This window comes from Strix uralensis, chromosome 4 (assembly GCF_047716275.1).
Source record: "Strix uralensis isolate ZFMK-TIS-50842 chromosome 4, bStrUra1, whole genome shotgun sequence".
Classification (NCBI taxonomy): Eukaryota; Metazoa; Chordata; class Aves; order Strigiformes; family Strigidae; genus Strix; species Strix uralensis.
In genome coordinates, this window is record NC_133975.1 from 1,754,206 (window position 1) to 1,770,991 (window position 16,786).

At 46.6% G+C, this 16,786-nt stretch overlaps 1 protein-coding gene across 6 annotated transcripts in view; it reads right to left on the bottom strand.

The window, feature by feature from the left end:
- EXOC6B (exocyst complex component 6B) overlaps positions 1-16,786 on the bottom strand; it is a 353,544-nt gene that overhangs the window by 184,857 nt on the left and 151,901 nt on the right. For 5 of the 6 annotated variants that reach the window (XM_074865395.1, XM_074865396.1, XM_074865391.1 and 2 more), the window contains one exon: positions 10,709-10,885. In XM_074865395.1, coding sequence (XP_074721496.1) covers positions 10,709-10,885 — 177 coding nt within the window. The remainder of the gene's footprint in view (positions 1-10,708; positions 10,886-16,786) is intronic. The other variant, XM_074865392.1, reaches the window with a different exon arrangement.

Genomic DNA, 16,786 nt, shown 5'->3' on the forward strand with positions numbered 1-16,786 from the left:
GTGTGAAAGGTGCAGAACACATGTAGGTACGTGCAAGTCTAATATATCACATACAGGTGAGTGCAACTGCAATGCATGCAAGTCTGACAGAGCCACACCAAGATCTAGGGTACGTAACAATTAGAATATCGGTATCTACCTGTATCTGTCTATATTTACATTTTTTTAAGTTTCTCAAAGTGGGAAAATTTAATTTAATATTGCTCTCACTCCATTTACACTCCCCTATGAAATCACATTGCAGGATTTGGCCCTGTTAGCCAGCTCAGCAGAGATTTAATTTGACCATAGGCTTAAATACAAGTTCAAGCATCCTGGCACAAGCCGTTCTGGTACTTATGCAACAGGATGGAAAAAAAACCAACCTTATTCTTTAGATATCTAGTTTGATTTTTTTAAAAAGCACAAATTCTGTTGGGGTTTTTTATTTTTTTCCTTAAAAAACACACACCACACAGACTCCACCACCTTTCAACAACATAGTGAGTCTTGCACAGGGACAAGGAAGCGCATTTTTGAAGGGTGGGACGGAGGGAGGGAGGCCGAGAGGAAAGATCAAAGAAGAAATTTGCATACAAGAAGCTTGTGTCCTTTGGATATGTTCAAGCCAACACAGTATTAAGCTTGTTGGCCAAGGCATAAAGCTCAGGCAACCGTCCTTCTCCCCCAAAATCCAGAGAGGAGGGGAGTGTTCTGTTGACATGTGGTGGAAAAAAGGGGAGAAAGATGAAAGGGACCAATGGACAGGCCTGGGAAACATGTTTATTTTATATATTTTTAATTATGCTTAAGAGGCCTTTCTGCTAAAAAGGAGGTAGGATGAAGAAGAGAAAAATTTCTAGCTGGATGAGAGTACGCAAGCCTCAACCAACACTGCCCAAAGCACCTGAGGCGAGCGGTCCTCCTCATCTAAAGCAATGGCTCCAAACAGGGGAGTGCACAAGTTATGGGCTAGAAAGGGAAAATGGGGTTTTGTTAAATCACCTCCCATATAATGTGGAACGGGACCTGTTAAAGAATCTCCTCCCTGCAAAGAAACTCAGCCCTCAACACTACGCAGGCTCCTGGTTAGAGGTGAAACAATGAAAGATGCTGCGGAGACAGAGCAGCGACACACAGCGTGGAGCACCCCATCCTGCCCCACCCACCACACTTCGAGACCCCCAAAAAACATTCCAGCCCCAACCTGGGGGTGCAGGGAGGGGAAGCAGGCAGCTCACGGGGAGCGAAGAGCACAGAGGATTACTGGGGTGCGGCACAGGCCTGCTCATCCCTCTCGCTGGGCTTTCACAGAATCCCAGAATCCTTCAGGTTGGAAAAGCCCCTCGGGATCATCAAGTCCAACCCTCAGCCCGACTCTACAAAGTTCTCCCCTACCCCACATCCCCCAACAGCTCATACAAACGGCCCTTAAACACACCCAGGGATGGGGACTCCACCCCCTCCCTGGGCAGCCTATTCCACTCTCTGACCACTCTTGCTGGGAAACATTTTTTCCTCATGTCCAGTCTGACCCTCCCCTGTTGCAGTTTAAAGCCGTTCCCTCTTGTTCTGTCACTAATCACCTGTGAGAAGAGACCAGCACCAACCTCTCTACAACGTCCTTTCAGGGAGCTGTAGAGTGATGAGGTCTCCCCTCACCTTCTCCTCCTCACACTGAACAGTCCCAGCTCCTTCCATCGCTCCTCACAGGATTTATTCTCCAGGCCCTTCCCCAGCTCGTTGCCCTCCTCTGCACTCGCCCCAGCCCCTCAAGATCTCTCTCATATTGAGGTGCCCAAAACTGGACACAACACTCCAGGTGTGGCCTCACCAGTGCAGAGCACAGGGGGACTGTCACCTCCCTGCTTCTGCTGGTCACACTATTTCTAATCCAAGCCAGGATGGCGATTTCCTCCCTCTCTTGCAGTGAGCACCCCAGGGTGCCCTCTGAGCAGCTCCTGCAGGCGGGCAGGGGGTGCTCAGCAGGAAGAAGGAAGGTTTCTGAGCGAGGGACGGGGCTGGCATCACCTGGGGGCCCTTTCCATGTCAATCCTGGCTGCTCAACGTGCCCCAGCAGAAGGGTGATGGCTGAACCGAGGGCAGGCAGCTGTAAAACCCAGCTCACCGGTCTCCCTGACATCAGCTTTTACCTTTTACAAGATTATATTGACAATTGCAAACACTAGGCAGCAGTTTTATTGTGTTAATGCCAATTTTATCACTCCTTCCTGGTCATTTATTTTCCATTTGCAGTCTCCCAGGCCTTCTAATGCTCCCTAAATAGCTCCCAAATCCAGATTTCAGCCAGTTTGTAGACTCCTCAGGATACAGATTCTGCCTTGCCGTACCCCTCCAGCACTAAGCGCAATCGGTCTCCAGTTGGTAAAACAGTAAAACACTTCAGGCTCAGAAATCCCCGATTTCAAAACTGCTGGAGATCACTAAAGCAGACAGGGAAGTATCAGCACTCGCTCGACCCAGCCATCCTCCGGCGACCACCATCAGCGTGGGGAAGCTGGACTGGATGGACCCGAGTCCACCCTGTGTTTTTCTAAGGGAGGAGAAATCTGTCATCCCTTCACAACATCATCAAAGCAGGCGATGTTTTCCTATGAATTTGAATTCAGGATCAAACGGTTTTGCTCCTCTTGGATTTGGGGCACTAGTTGAACATGGTCCACGGAGAAATATTTCTGATAAAGATTTGTGAAATCAGGATATTGCCAAAAACGGAGTCTACTCCCCCAGAGAAATTCTTTCAAAGCAGACTGCAACATTTCCACAGTCTCTGATCTTCTGCAAAAACTTTTAAGCCCACACACACGCACTCACAAAAAATCTGCTGGACTATTCTGCAGAGTTAACATCTCTGAGACATTAAGAGCTTTAAAAATACTAATCTAGGTAGAACACTATCAGACGTGGAAGCGCAAGTCCTGGACCACAAGAAAGCTTTTTTGCAAACAGAAGGACATGCACCCAAAACCTGTACTAGGGTTTTATGCAGGATAGAAACCTACAATATATTTTAAGGAAAAGAACAGACCACCTCTTCCATATATAGCCATAGCCCTACAACAGAAGAAATAATAATCCTACCGTTTGAAATCTTTCCAGACTAACCAATATAGGCCTTTGAATACACAGAATATATGAAATTATCTCTGTGGCTAGTTCAACACATTGCACAATGTAAACATATCTAATATTTACATATTTAGATATTCATCTAATATTTAGATAATTAGACATATCTAAAAATCCAGGCTTAGCACATCCCCTTTAGCAGTGACTTGATTTTCTTAGCCAAAGCTGCCAGCGTTCAAAAAATAAATAAATCTTTGATTTTTGAAACCTGATGATGAAATGAGAACTAGAGCCGCCTCAACAACAGGACTGATTACTCCCCTGACATCTCTCCTTCAGTCTAATCTTTTTTTTTTTTCCTTTTGATTTGCAGAACAAAGAATTTATTCATCTTGTCCAAAATTCTCCCAGTCCACAAAACATCAGCTTCACAAAGCTCATTCCCAAGTCCTGCATCCAGCACGTCCCCGGTGCTGGGAGCAGAGGCAGGACCTGTCAGTCTCTGTAAACAGCCAACCCTTCTCTTTTTGCAAGAACATTTTCAGTCGGGTTAAACACTGACTGTAGCGAATTTAACCCACAGAAGGCAAGTTTTCCATGGAAATGTTTAACTGTGGCTGCCACCAACACAAGGCTGGCCCTGAGTTAAGGCGTGCTCTGGTCTGGCTTTAGATAATTTGTGATACAATGGCTTGAATCTCTGATTCTTGTTACGTTTTGATGTAAAGACATGACACAAGCACAGATACATGCTCCCCTCTTTCAGTGAGGGGGAAAAAACCTCCAGACTTAAACACCAGGACAGGTGTTTTATGACGCACATGTGGCAGAAAACATCCGTTCACCGACAGAATAAAACTCTGCTGCTGAAAGCAGTGGTGGTTCTGCACTGCATCCAGCTCAGGATCCTCAGCACGAGACAGACATGGACCTGTTGGAAGGGTCCAGAGGAGGCCACAAAGATGCTCGGGGGGCTGGAGCACCTCCTCTGTGAGGACAGGCTGAGAGAGCTGGGGGGGGTTCAGCTGGAGAAGAGAAGGCTCCGGGGAGACCTTAGAGCGGCCTCCCAGGGCTTAAAGGGGGCTTATAAGAAAGATCCCAAACTGGTTTGGATTGGAAGGGACCTTAAAGATCATCCAGTCCCACCCCCCTGCCACAGACAGGGACACCTTCCACTAGCCCAGGTTGCCCAAAGCCCCGTCCAACCTGGCCTTGAACCCTTCCAGGGAGGGGGCAGCCACAGCTTCTCTGGGCAACCTGTGCCAGGGCCTCACCACCCTCGCAGGGAAGAGTTTCTGCCTTAGATCTCATCTAAATCTCCCCTCTTTCAGTTTAAAACCGTTCCCCCTCGTCCTATCCCCACCCCCTGATCAAGAGTCCCTCCCCCTTTCCTGCAGCCCCCTTTAGGTATCAGAAGGCTGCTAGAAGGTCTCCCTGGAGCCTTCTCTTCTCTTTGGCTAAGATGGGGACAAACTTTTTAATAGGGCCAATTAAAATAGCAATAGGACAAGGCATAATAGCTTAAAATTAAAACGGGGTAGATTCAGAGTGGATATAAAGAAGAAATCATTTACAATGTGGCTGGTGAAACACTGGACCAGGTTGCCCAGAGAGGTGGTAGATGCTGCATCCCCAGAAACATTCAAGGCCAGGTTGGACGGGGCTTTGGACAACCTGGGCTAGTGGAAGGTGTCCCTGCCCGTGGCAGGGGGGTGGGACCAGATGACCTTTGAAGGTCCCTTCCAACCCAAACCCTCCTGTGATTCAACAGGTATCTTTGGGTCCCAGCAGCCAGGAAGCACTTTACCCCACGCTGAAAGGAGGTACAGAACAAACCCTGCTGTGGATTTGCTACATCTTCTGTGGTCTTGGTGCCCTTTGAGTGTCCCAGTGTGTCCCGGGGCTGAACCTCAGGGGAAAAAACCTGAATGCATTTGCACAGTCAAGAGGATGCTCAGGATACTGTGACATTGGAAGTGGCCAGATGGTGCTGCAGACTAACTGATCTCACTCTGGCTCACATTATAGACAACAGGCAGACAGCTTTGTCTGGAAATAGAGTGGTTTCTCGCAGTGTCCAAGATGTTTTTTTGCATAATTGCTATTGGAAGCAAACAGAAGGTGGAGGCTGATGGCACCTAACAAAGCCATTTATCAGGGAAAAACAAGGGAGCTCTCTGCGGTCCCTCCCTCTAACTCCCAAAACTTTGTAAGAAATCTGTTTCATTTACTTAGAGAATTACAACTTACAACTTACTCCTACAGCCAGGTCAACCTGAAAGAACGCCAGAAGCATGATGAATTCTGGCTACACCTCACACCTGCTGATGCCCCGAGTGCCAAACTCCTTCTCCAAATAGAAAACTGACTGGAATTTGTTGATTTGTTCTTCAAAGACAGTTGAGTAGCCGTTACTCTGAAGCGTGATGTCCTTCTTTAGAACTTCCCCTCTCTCACAAAGGAGCACCAGGGAGTCCAGTTCAACCCAACCACTTCACAGACACCTGACCAGTCATTTTTGGGGACAAGAAGAAACAAGGCACAATGCGGGTGAGTTTGTCCTGCTGTATTCAACAAGATCGCAGAAAAAAAGTCACTGAAAATGAGAAGAATCTGGATGAGCTTTGTAGTTTTCTGGATGCTTTTTACTACAAAGGGAACAGCTGGCACAAACTGAACAGACCGCGGAGCTACTCACTGTGAAATGCAAATTCTCCTTTTGCAACTTGACATTCATAAAAACTGAATTGGAGCCTTCTCCCAGCTCCCTCTGCAGCTGGGCCTGCTCCCGCACGCTGATTATAGTGGGAGCTCCCACCTCAGCGAGGCATCTGGACTTCAGGGGGACAAGGCTGGACCGTAACGTCTCCAAACTGGAGAACGCTGATGGAGTGGAGAACCACGTCCCGTATTTGTCCTCCTGAATGCAGCTGGCAGAGCTCTCTGATGCTACTCCAAGGGAGAGGATGACCTACACTGGAATACATGAAACAGTAAAAGGAAAACCTTTCTGCTCTTTCTTCCCTTTCAAAGCTTTTCCTGTAAATTTTGCTCTGGGATGAAGGGGTTGCTCCATATGGGTGAGCAATCACGGGATCTCCAGAACAGATCATCCAGCCTATGTGGAGAACTCCGAAACACAGCTTGCTGAAGAGCCTCAGATATTTCCTAGAGGGGAAAAAAAAATATTTATCCCACTATTTCCAGCCTATGCACCAGGATCAGGAGTTCTCCTGCCTAAACTTAATCAGAAACACCCAGGGCCATCCTGCTTTCAGTCCTGAGCAGGAGTTGGTGCAAGGCACCCTTCACTCCTCCCTTCCCATATTCAACCAGCATTCACTGGCTGTCTTCCAAATCCAAACCTGCAGTTACTGGTCGGTTTTACTTGCTGTGACAAGTCAAGAGCAAGAGCTACCAGTGCGGTCTTTGGATGCTTCAGGATCATTTTGTTACTTGCCTATGGACTTTATTCAAACAAGGGTCTGTCTTTTCTCTCTCCAGGTTTTCTTGTTAGCAGTATTTCATATTTCCTCGAGAAGAATAAGCCTCAGCAAGCTTGGTGAGGGGCAGTACAGTCCCCCCAAGCCCAGCAATCCTTCTTCAGCGCTCCAGAGCACGGGGGCTGTGCAGGAAACAAGATGCAGTTCACTCAGGACACTTAATACAAACCATTTGAAGCAACGAGGATTAACTTTGGAGACTCAAATGTTGTATTAAGAGTATTTTAACTCTCCCTTTTGTCACTGCACGGGCAAAATAAGCAGGAGAGTCACACTTAAAAGGTGGAAAGCTAGGAATGAAGCCGTCAACCACAAAAACCGATTTTGCAGTTGGCCTTTAAAAAACCCTAACCAAGGAACCTCCCAGTTTACAAACTGGACTGGTTTTGGCTGGGATGGTGTGTTCGTTCTCTTCACTGCAGCCCGTATGCGTCATCAAAACGGTGTTGATAACACACCAGTGGTTTAGCTATTCCTAAAGCACCAAGTCCTTTCTCTGTTTCTTGCTCTGCACCCCCCCAGCGAGGAGGCTGGGGCTGGGCAAGGGGATGGGAGGGGACACGGCTGGGACAGCTGAGCCCAACTGACTGAAGGGATCTTCTGTACCATGTAATGCCACGCGCAAATATAAAACTGCGGTAAAAGGGGGAGATTTTTTAAAAGGTAGCCATTGTCTGACACTGGCTGGGCATCAGTCTGCAGGTGGAAGGTGGTGGGTGATTGCCTTTCCCTTCATTTATTAAACTGTCTTTATCTTGACCCACAAGTTTTCTCATTTTTACCTTTCACACTGTCTCCCCAATTCTTCTGAGGGACTGGAGGGGAGTGAGCAACCGGGTGAGGGCACAGCCACTGCCCAGGGACAACTCACTACACACACACAGAACAGAATCACAGAATCATTTAGGTTGGAAAGGAACTTTAAGATCATGAAGTCCAACCATTAACCCAACGCTGTCAAGGCCACCACTAAACCATGTCCCCAGGCACCACATCTACACGTCTTTTAAATACCTCCAGGGGTGGTGACTCCACCAGTTCCCTGGGCAGCCTGGTCCAACGATTGAGAACTCTTTTGGGGAAGAAATTGTTCCTAATATCCAACCTAAACCTCCCTTGGTGCAACTTGAGGGTGTTTCCTATTGTCCTATCACTTGTTACTTGGGAGAAGAGATCAACCCCCACCTTGCTCCAACCTCTTTTCAGGCAGTTGTAGAGGGCCATGAGGTCTCCCCTCAGCCTCCTCTTCTCCAGACTAAACCTCCTCAGTTCCCTCAGCCGCTCCCCATCAGACCTGTGCTCCAGACCCTGCACCAGCTCCGTTGCCCTTCTCTGGATACGCTCCAGCACCCCAAGGTCTTTCTCATAGTGAGGGGCCCAAAACTGAACTCGGTATTCAAGGGGCGGCCTCACCAATGCCGAGTACAGGGGGACGATCCCTTCCCTGTCCCTGCTGGCCACACTATTGCTGATACAAGCCAGGATGCTGTTGGCCTTCTTGGCCACCTGGGCACACCACCGGCTTATATTCAGATGGCTGTTGACCAACCCCCCCAGGTCCTTTCCCACTGGGCAGCTTTCCAGCCGCTCTGCCCCAAGCCTGTAGCATTGCGTGGGGTTGTTGTGACCCAAGTGCAGGATCTGGCACTAAGCCTTGTTAAACCTCATACAGTTGGCCTCAGCCCATTGCTCCAGCCTGTCTAGATCCCTCTGTAGACCCTTCCTACCCTCCAGCACATCAACACTCTTGTCCAACTTGGTGTTGTCTGTGAATTTCCTGAGGGTGCACTCGATGCCCTTGTCCAGACCATTGATGAAGATATTTAACAGACTGGCCCCAGTACCGAGCCCTGGGGAACACCCCTTGTGACCGGCTGCCAACTGGATTTACCACCATTCACCAAAACACTTTGGGCTCGGCTGTCCAGGCAGTTTTTTACCCAGCAAAGAGTGCGTCTATCCAAGCCATGAGCAGCCAGTTTCTCCAGGAGAATGCTGTGGGAAACGGTGTCAGAGGCTTTACTAAAGTCCAGGTAAACAACATCCACAGCTGTCAGATGTGGCCTTCAGCCACACATGACACTCCTTCAGATTTAGTGGCTCTATTTCCAAATGAGAGATCTGTTTGTACTAATAAAGAAATCATTTTCTTTCCAAAAAAGTTAAAGATCCGCAGGAAGCAGGAGCATGGGGAAGAGCTAAGCTCATTGGGATCCAAACCACTCTCTGTCCCTTCTCCCCGCAACATAACACTGGGAAAAGGAGGCTGAGGGCTCCCTGCAGCCGGGCCGAGCAGGGAGGGGGCTCCTGCGGGTGCTGCCCCCGCCGCGCTCCGTTTCATCACCACGGACAGCGGCCCCGGCCCCTGCCTGCCCTGCCCGTCCTGCCTCCTCTGCCTGCCCTGTTTCCTCTGCCTGCCCTGCCTCCTCTGCCTGCCCTGCCCCCCCTGCCTCCTATGCCTGCCCTGCCCATCCTGCCTCCTCTGCCTGCCCTGCCCGCCTTGCCTCCTCTGCCTGCCCTGCCCGTCCACCTTGGCCCATCACCCATCCTGTAAGTTTATTCACTCGCTACCAGCCCGGCCCTAAATGCACCCAGAGACGGGATTTCATCTGCCTCAAGATGAGTTAAATCAGTTTGATGGATACAATTAAGAGATTTCTCCCAGCTGCGCTCTACAAATTATTGTCTTTAAATTCTTCCCTCCTGAATGTTTTCCTTGTATTTTTCCCTATACCTTTCAATTCTAATTTACATTAAATTCTAATTTCTAATGCTGATTGACTCCAACTCTGCATAGAACACAGGTACCACCACGTTTCACACTGCCGCCTGGTTTGGCAAGAACCGACTCCACAGCAAGTGAGAGATTTTTAGAGTGAGATTGAACAAGAACTATTGAAGGACCAGATTTTTATTTTTTAACGGGGAAGATACCAAAATATATCTATTCAAATCAATGCTTGTTTTCAAGAAACATGCCATTCTCACTGATTTTTCTTTTGTTTAACTTCTCCTGTATTTCCATGCTGATGGAAATAGCCCACCCAGACGGTTTCAGTGCAGCGTGAGGGCTCTGGGTCATACCCCACAGTTTGGTCCCTGTGAAGCAGGTGGTGATTCTCCTCAATCTGCTCTGGAAGTGCAGCAGAGGTGAGGAGGAGAGAATTGAACTGCAGGGAAAGAGGCAGAACACGAGCACAGAACCACTTGAGCAACCCACATTTTAAACTTCAGAAACTTGTTCTTCATCCTCCTCTGGCAGGTCAGGGACTGTCAAGTTCAGGGCAACAAAGACTTCCCAATTCAGTTACAGGTTGTCGCTGAAAATATCATTCTCTTGACATGAGAGGCTTCAGCAAGAAGAGAAAAAGCATCCAGCGTGGCAGATAATACTTGCCAAAAGGTCCAGCGCGAGAGCGCATCACAAGAAACGAAGAACACATCAACAAGCTCAACACCTCGTGACCTGCACTCCAAGAAGGTATCTCCAAGCTGCCCTTCCTGAAACTCAGAGGGACAGGCCTCTCTTGCATTTTAAGCACCACAAATCCAAGATATCCCACCGCATGCACTATCTAGCACAGGGAGGGAAGAAGAACCAACACAATCAGTGAGGTTACGCTTTGTGGTTAACAAAAAAAAAATCACAACAGGTCTGAGGAAGCAGCAGCAGAAAGGGAGACAAAAAGAAGGGAGCACAATGAGGAGTTAAAATTGCATTTAAATGTGATCCTTTCCGACACAAAGTATGTCTCTGCCACCAAGACACACATCCCACAGAAAAGGCCAAGTCTCTCGTGCCCTGTGCAGCGATTTATCTCTTTTTAAATGAAAGATTGATACCAAACTGCCTGCCCAAGCACGCACCGAAGTGCAACCCTTGAGCTGGGGGACAGAAGACACGGGCTGTTTGGTTCTCAAACACTACTCGGCCCCTCTGCTGAGCCTGCTAACGAGAACAACAGTGCAAAATAACCCAATATTGCAACACACCCCAACGTCCTCCAGCCCGTCCTGCATCTCCACGACACGCTGTGCGGCAACGCGAAAGACCGCGCGAGGTGCAAACACAGTTTGAGCCACGACTCATCACCCCCAAAGCGCCCCGTCTCCTGGATTTGATGTTATACAGTTACCTCTTCATCCTCATCCTCATCTTCAACATCCAGGATACCCGAATCTTGCTCAGACATGGGGCTAGTGTTTTTTACCTCCAGATCTGAGCTTGCGCAGACTTCTTTCTTGGATTTCTTCCCCCCGCTTATCCTGGGATGTTGTGATACAATATTGTCCAGGTTTCTTTGCTGCTGTGCCTAGAAAAAAAGCAGATTTCACCTTTTACAATAGCATCCTCAGATTATACTTTTTTTCTTTTTTCAGCCAAAAGATGCAATCGGTCATGAAATATGACAAATGAGACAAAATAAAACACACGCTTAATGGAACTTAGAAATGTTATGTTTTTCCTAACCCAGATATTCCGAAGAAACAGAAGATTCATTTCAAAACCATTCCAGGGATTATGCAACAATACAAACAATATTCTGACTCTTCACAAATCAAAATGCCAAACCCATCATACTGCCATATTGATCTATTTACAGCACAGATGCAGAAATATTAGCCCATAGGCCATGTGGTGACTGTCACAGGCTAAATTAAAGGACGTACTTAACCGTTGGATTTGTTCCTCTTTTCAACCCATGTCAGCACAAAACATTCCACATCTGGACCCCAGAGGTTCCTGAAAGCATTTTTGTGGTACCCCAGGAGAGCTTAATTGGACGTTGCTGATGTACAGAATGAGCTGTAAAAGGTATTGAAGAAAAAATCGCTCGCTGGGAGAAGCACCGTGATCCAGGGAGCAAAACACACGACTCGGTGAAGCTCCCTTGAACCGCTGCTGATACCTATTCCCGGGGCTTTGGGGTCTGTTTGCAGCAGAGTCAATGCGTGTGCTCTGCTGCAAAAATGCGTTTAGTTTCCTCGTGGTTACCGAGCAAGATATTTGACAGGAAAAAAATGATTTAGCCCTAATTGTTCAAGGGAGTTGACCAAGAACTTCAAACTGAATGGGAAAGGCAAGGAGAGGGAACAGCACAGAGACACTGGTCTCACCGCAAATGCCAAACCGTGGCCAAAACGAGGGGGAAAAGGCCAAGCCAACGGATGCGGGGGGTTCTGCACATGTGGGCTTCTGCTCTGGTGTGACTAGAAACTAAACACTCTCAAACCCTGAAATTTATATGCATATATACACACAGATTTATAGGATCCCTCCCACATTTTTCTATAAAATTTTTATACAAGAGAAGAAAGGTGTATGGAAATCATCCAGATGTCTTTCTGAAAATGTTATTTTAGATGGTAGGTTTCTTTTTAAAAAAGAATGAGTTTTTTATATATTTCAGTTATTAATATAAACTCTATTTCTAGCAATTACCTGCACAACCTGAATCAAACCTGCACCTGGGTATTTTACTGCTCCCCTACAACAGGAGACAAACAAGGTGGCTAAAGGGGACCGTCCCCTGCCCCATGCTACCATGACAGCCTGGCTTCAGAAGGAAGAAGGAATACCAGAAATCATATTGTAGATACTGTTGTCAGCAAAACCAACTGTGCTAGGAAAACAATGGAGAATAAAAACAAGTGGAACCTATGAGAAAAAAAAACAACAAACCAACACACTATTTACTTTTGCTACCTGAACTGCAGAAAGTAGAAAGCTCTATCCAGAGTGCAAACCTTCAAAATTACTTCCTTTTAAACACTTAAAAGTATTAATATCACACAAAAATAATTTATGAGCGAGTTTTATTTTGACAGCCTCTCTCAGCTCAACTCCCTTTTGAATCCCTCCTTGGGAAGAAAGACTCCATCAGAGACCGATCACTTGTGTAGTTTCTAGATCTGAAGAATATTAAAACCCAAGCACGGCACAGATATCCCAACCCTTGCAAAATCCACCGGGCTCTACCGCTGTGTAAGGCAAAGTGCCCTTCACACCGTGCACGTACAATCGGCTTTGTCTTAATTAATGAACATGGCAATTGATAATCAAATTAAATATGTATCGCTGACACTAGACGTGGTTCCACCAGGAGTTAGAGCTAAACCTTACATGATGAGCAGCCTTGTGCTGTGCCATAGCACAATCTTGACCTCTAGTGGTTGGAAAGCAGTAGTATCCTTGATGTTTACTACAAGTGCTCTTACAAGAGAAGTAACAGCTGAGCAAGGGGACAACCAACCAAGCCTATTAAAAAGACCTCTTAAGGGATCAGTCTCAACAATAGGGATTTTTGCAACAAAGCCACAGGAAAAGGTCTGTGTGAACACTGCTGAAGACAAATTTTTCTAGCAACATCAATACTTGAAGCAATTGGGGAAAAAGTAGTATTTTTTGCATTAGAAATCTTGAACTTCAGAGGCACAACTCTATAGAAAGACATTGCAACATCATATAAAGAGAATTAGGACTTCAAAAAGGGGAGTGAGCGCTTGGTCCTTCTGAAGCCCACACAACAAAGAGATTCGAGGCTTGATTCCACTCTCAGATACGCCCATTTATGACATAAGTTACTCAACTGAAGCGTAATGAAGTTATAACACTGAATCCACTGTAAATTACACCAAAAGCAAGCCCAGTGTACTCATTAAAATCTCTCAAATTTATGTAATCTTTTTTCCTCTAGAAAGGGAAGAAATCAAAGAATGGGAAAATGCAAAGTTCTGGATAAAACATTGTGCTTGAAATGGATCATTAAACAGGGCGTAGCAAGATCACAGCAGAAAAAGTGGTCATGGGAGAGGAAAAATCTGGGCTAACAAGCTGAAGGATGCTGCCGCCAGCTCTGAACTTCACTGTTGAAGCCCTAAGCGTGTAACATTCAGCATTTTAGGCTGAACACAGAATTAGTCTCACCAGAGGACCTTGTGGACATGGTCTCAGAAGGCACATTCTCTTGCTCCCCCATCTCTTTTCAAACTTGAGGTATTAATCTCATACTTCAGCTTCACCTACGCTCCCTGGAGAAGCACAGTGGTACATAACGTCCACTGGCCACATGTCAACATTGCTGAGATCCAAATCAAATATTGACAAGACCTGAGAAATACTGGTATTGATAAAACCCCAAAGTCAGGGAAGTCTGACCTTCTAGGTAAAGTCATCGCTCTAGGCCAAGGAGTTGGACATCGAAATTCAAACCCCATGTTTTGCATTTTGCACACTTTAAATGCAAATAAACTGAAGTTTATCAAGAGAAAAATTCTGACCTGAATTAAAAGTCTGGGTACCGACCGAGAAAAATAAAAAAAGGAAAAAAAAAAATGTATGTTCCACCTCCTAAAGATCCACAAAAAGCAGCCAGAGAGATGCTCCCAATGGCACAACAGCTTCGCAGCCTACCAAGAGCAATTTTTACCTTTAGGAATTAGGGTGGGAAGTTCTAACTGAGAAGAGATTTTCCAGAGATTTCTACCTTAAAGACCGACAGACGGTCCCAAAGTAACCCAGTCGATGTTTATTCCCTCCCGTGCACATCACAGCACGTAACCCCCCGTCTCGCTCCACCGTACGACAGGCGCAGCCCATCAACAGCCGGCTGGGAGCCCGAGGAGTCGGCACGATACGAGCTGAGCCCATAATCTAGGTGTTACGCTGGAACGACACAACGTACATGCCAGAAATAATAGTAATTGCTTTTCCATTAACAGGAGGGCATTTCCCCCGCCCCCACTCTTGGCAGGAAACAATCTGGACTGAAGTGACCTATAAGTGAGAAATATCAAATTTTCTTTAACTTCGGCAGGCTTGGGTGAAGTCACCGAGGTTTCAGTTTCACCTTGAGAGAAAAAGAGAGCTGGGGAGAGGCCCAGAGGAAGCAACTAAGAAGAAATTTGGGCTTAACCGCCAAGGAACTCCCCGCTCCTACCCCCATCTCGTTACCCGCACCTTCCCGGGCTGGGGGGTGCAGCAGAACAACTCTGTAATATATTTGACGTCGCACATAAAGGATGAAAAATGACCTGAAGAGCAGGCACATTTGGATTTTAATGTTCTGTTTCACATAAAGGCATCTGTAGGGAGCCCCGTGAAGAGGCACACTTTAGAAACCACATCAAAGCGCAGGCGACACTCCAGCGTGCCCTCTGAAAACGGAGGGACCTGGGGCTACGGGGGAGGCGAAAAGCCCTCAAGGGACAAAAAATGAAATAAAAAAATCCCCTTACCTTTTGGTGTGGTTTACATGAAAGCAAGTGCATTTTTGTATTATTCTGTAAAATTGCCTCTATTATACAAGACTATCAATCTCTTGACTCTCTGCTAAATGTGACGACAAAAAAAAAAAAAAGAGGTAAGAAACCAAATGTCTGTTTGTAGCTAACGTTACATTTAGCAACGACACACAAAGCGTACGGTTCACGTAGCCAAAACTCCCTCCAAGCAGAGCCACTTTCTCCAGCCATGTGACCGTCTGGCAGCCTCTGTGCGGGGCAGGAACACCCCACGCTGCTCTGAAACCCCAGTCCCCCTGACAGCAACGCTATTTCCAGGAGGGGGGATAGAAGAAGCAAAAGCAGCTTTCCAGCTCCAGGTTCAGGTTCAGGGCAGCGACCTACGTTTGCTGTTGTAACCAGACTGAGGTTGGCCATCAGGCAGTCCAGACCTTCATCTCCACAGCTGAGATGTTGGTAGGTTTTGTTGACTGAATGCAACCAGAAGAATCGATCTCTTTCGCTGTTGTTCCATGAGAAACAGACAATCAAAGGAACAAAAGGAAAAAAAAAAAACTCTTCTACATTTATGACATGTTCTCCCTCCCCAGCCATCTGCTTCTTTTACGTTACCTGGACGCCACTCCACCAAGCGCTCAGCCTTGCAGGATGTAGCTTTGGGGGTTTTTCCCCAAAAAAATTTCGTACAAGAGCCCTAAATACAAGTCCTCAGGACTTTCCACTCCATCCTGCAAGCTTTGGAGCAGCAACTCTACCCTCACCACCCCATCGCAACTCAACCGAGCCCACCCAACCAACCGAGTGCACCAACCCAACATTCTGCATGAGAAATTAAATATATTGCCTTAAAACACTAGTGACAAGCAGCAGTTGAATTTTTTTATAGTGGAATTTTTCAAAGGAACTTGACTGCTTGTGATCAAGAGAACACGGCCCCAGACCTGCAACCCCAACCTGCGTAGCTAAGCTGGGAAACGACACGGAGTAGCAAAGCAGGTCGCGGCCTCCTCCAGGCTCTGCCTACAGAAGCCGTACCCATGCAAGGGAAAGTTGTTATACCACCTACACGGGGAACGAGCTCCTTTAAAACTCAAATAGCTTTTTATAGGGTTTTTATAACTTCGCCTTGTTTTCTGCATCGGTTTGCCAATGTTGACAGCGAGCACGTCTTACCTCCTGTCACCTCCACCCACCAACGAACTGACAATATTTACTTTTTAGAAGAATCTAATTAGCTCTTTCCTGATGAGACAGTAGATAAGGCACAGCAAAAAAGAAGTTTTATGATTTAAAGGGAATGAAGTACCGCTGTGGTTAGCTTCAGTGGTTTTGATTAGTTACTGCACATTTGCTGCCGCGATTGTTTTATAGATCCCTCTAATGGGCTGAGACACAGAACTTTAAAATATCGTTTCCCAATACCCTTAGGAATGGGATACATATTCCTTAAACAATATTACAAAAAAAAAGCAGACTGACTACAGGGGAAGAAAAAAAGAAAGTTAATAAAAAATGACAGTAGGGCTGGCTCCCTGCCAAAGACCCATTCGAAAGTTATAAAATCCCCCTCCGATCAGATAAAAGCACGGATTATTATTGCAAGGTGTAAACTCAACACACTGACACAGCTTCTGGTTTGAGTTTTAACAAAAAAGCCCGTCGCTTGTCAAGATGATAAGAGTTTTTGCCTATCTGCTTTCTCAGTGTTAACTGGTTATCAGAGAAAACAATTTGTCGGAGGTTTGTCTGACAAAGTTCACCATCAGCACAGGAAACTAGGCCCAAGAACATGATTTTTTTTAACTCAATTCTTGGTCATTAAAACAAATAAGTTTAGAAATGTAGCATTCAGCAAGTTTGCCCTCCCCAACAGCCTGCACAGACTTTGCTTCAACCTCCCACTCCTCCTTCCCTAAAGATGACTCTTCCACCTGAGCCCACCCGCTGCTAAAATACAGCTCATGATTCTG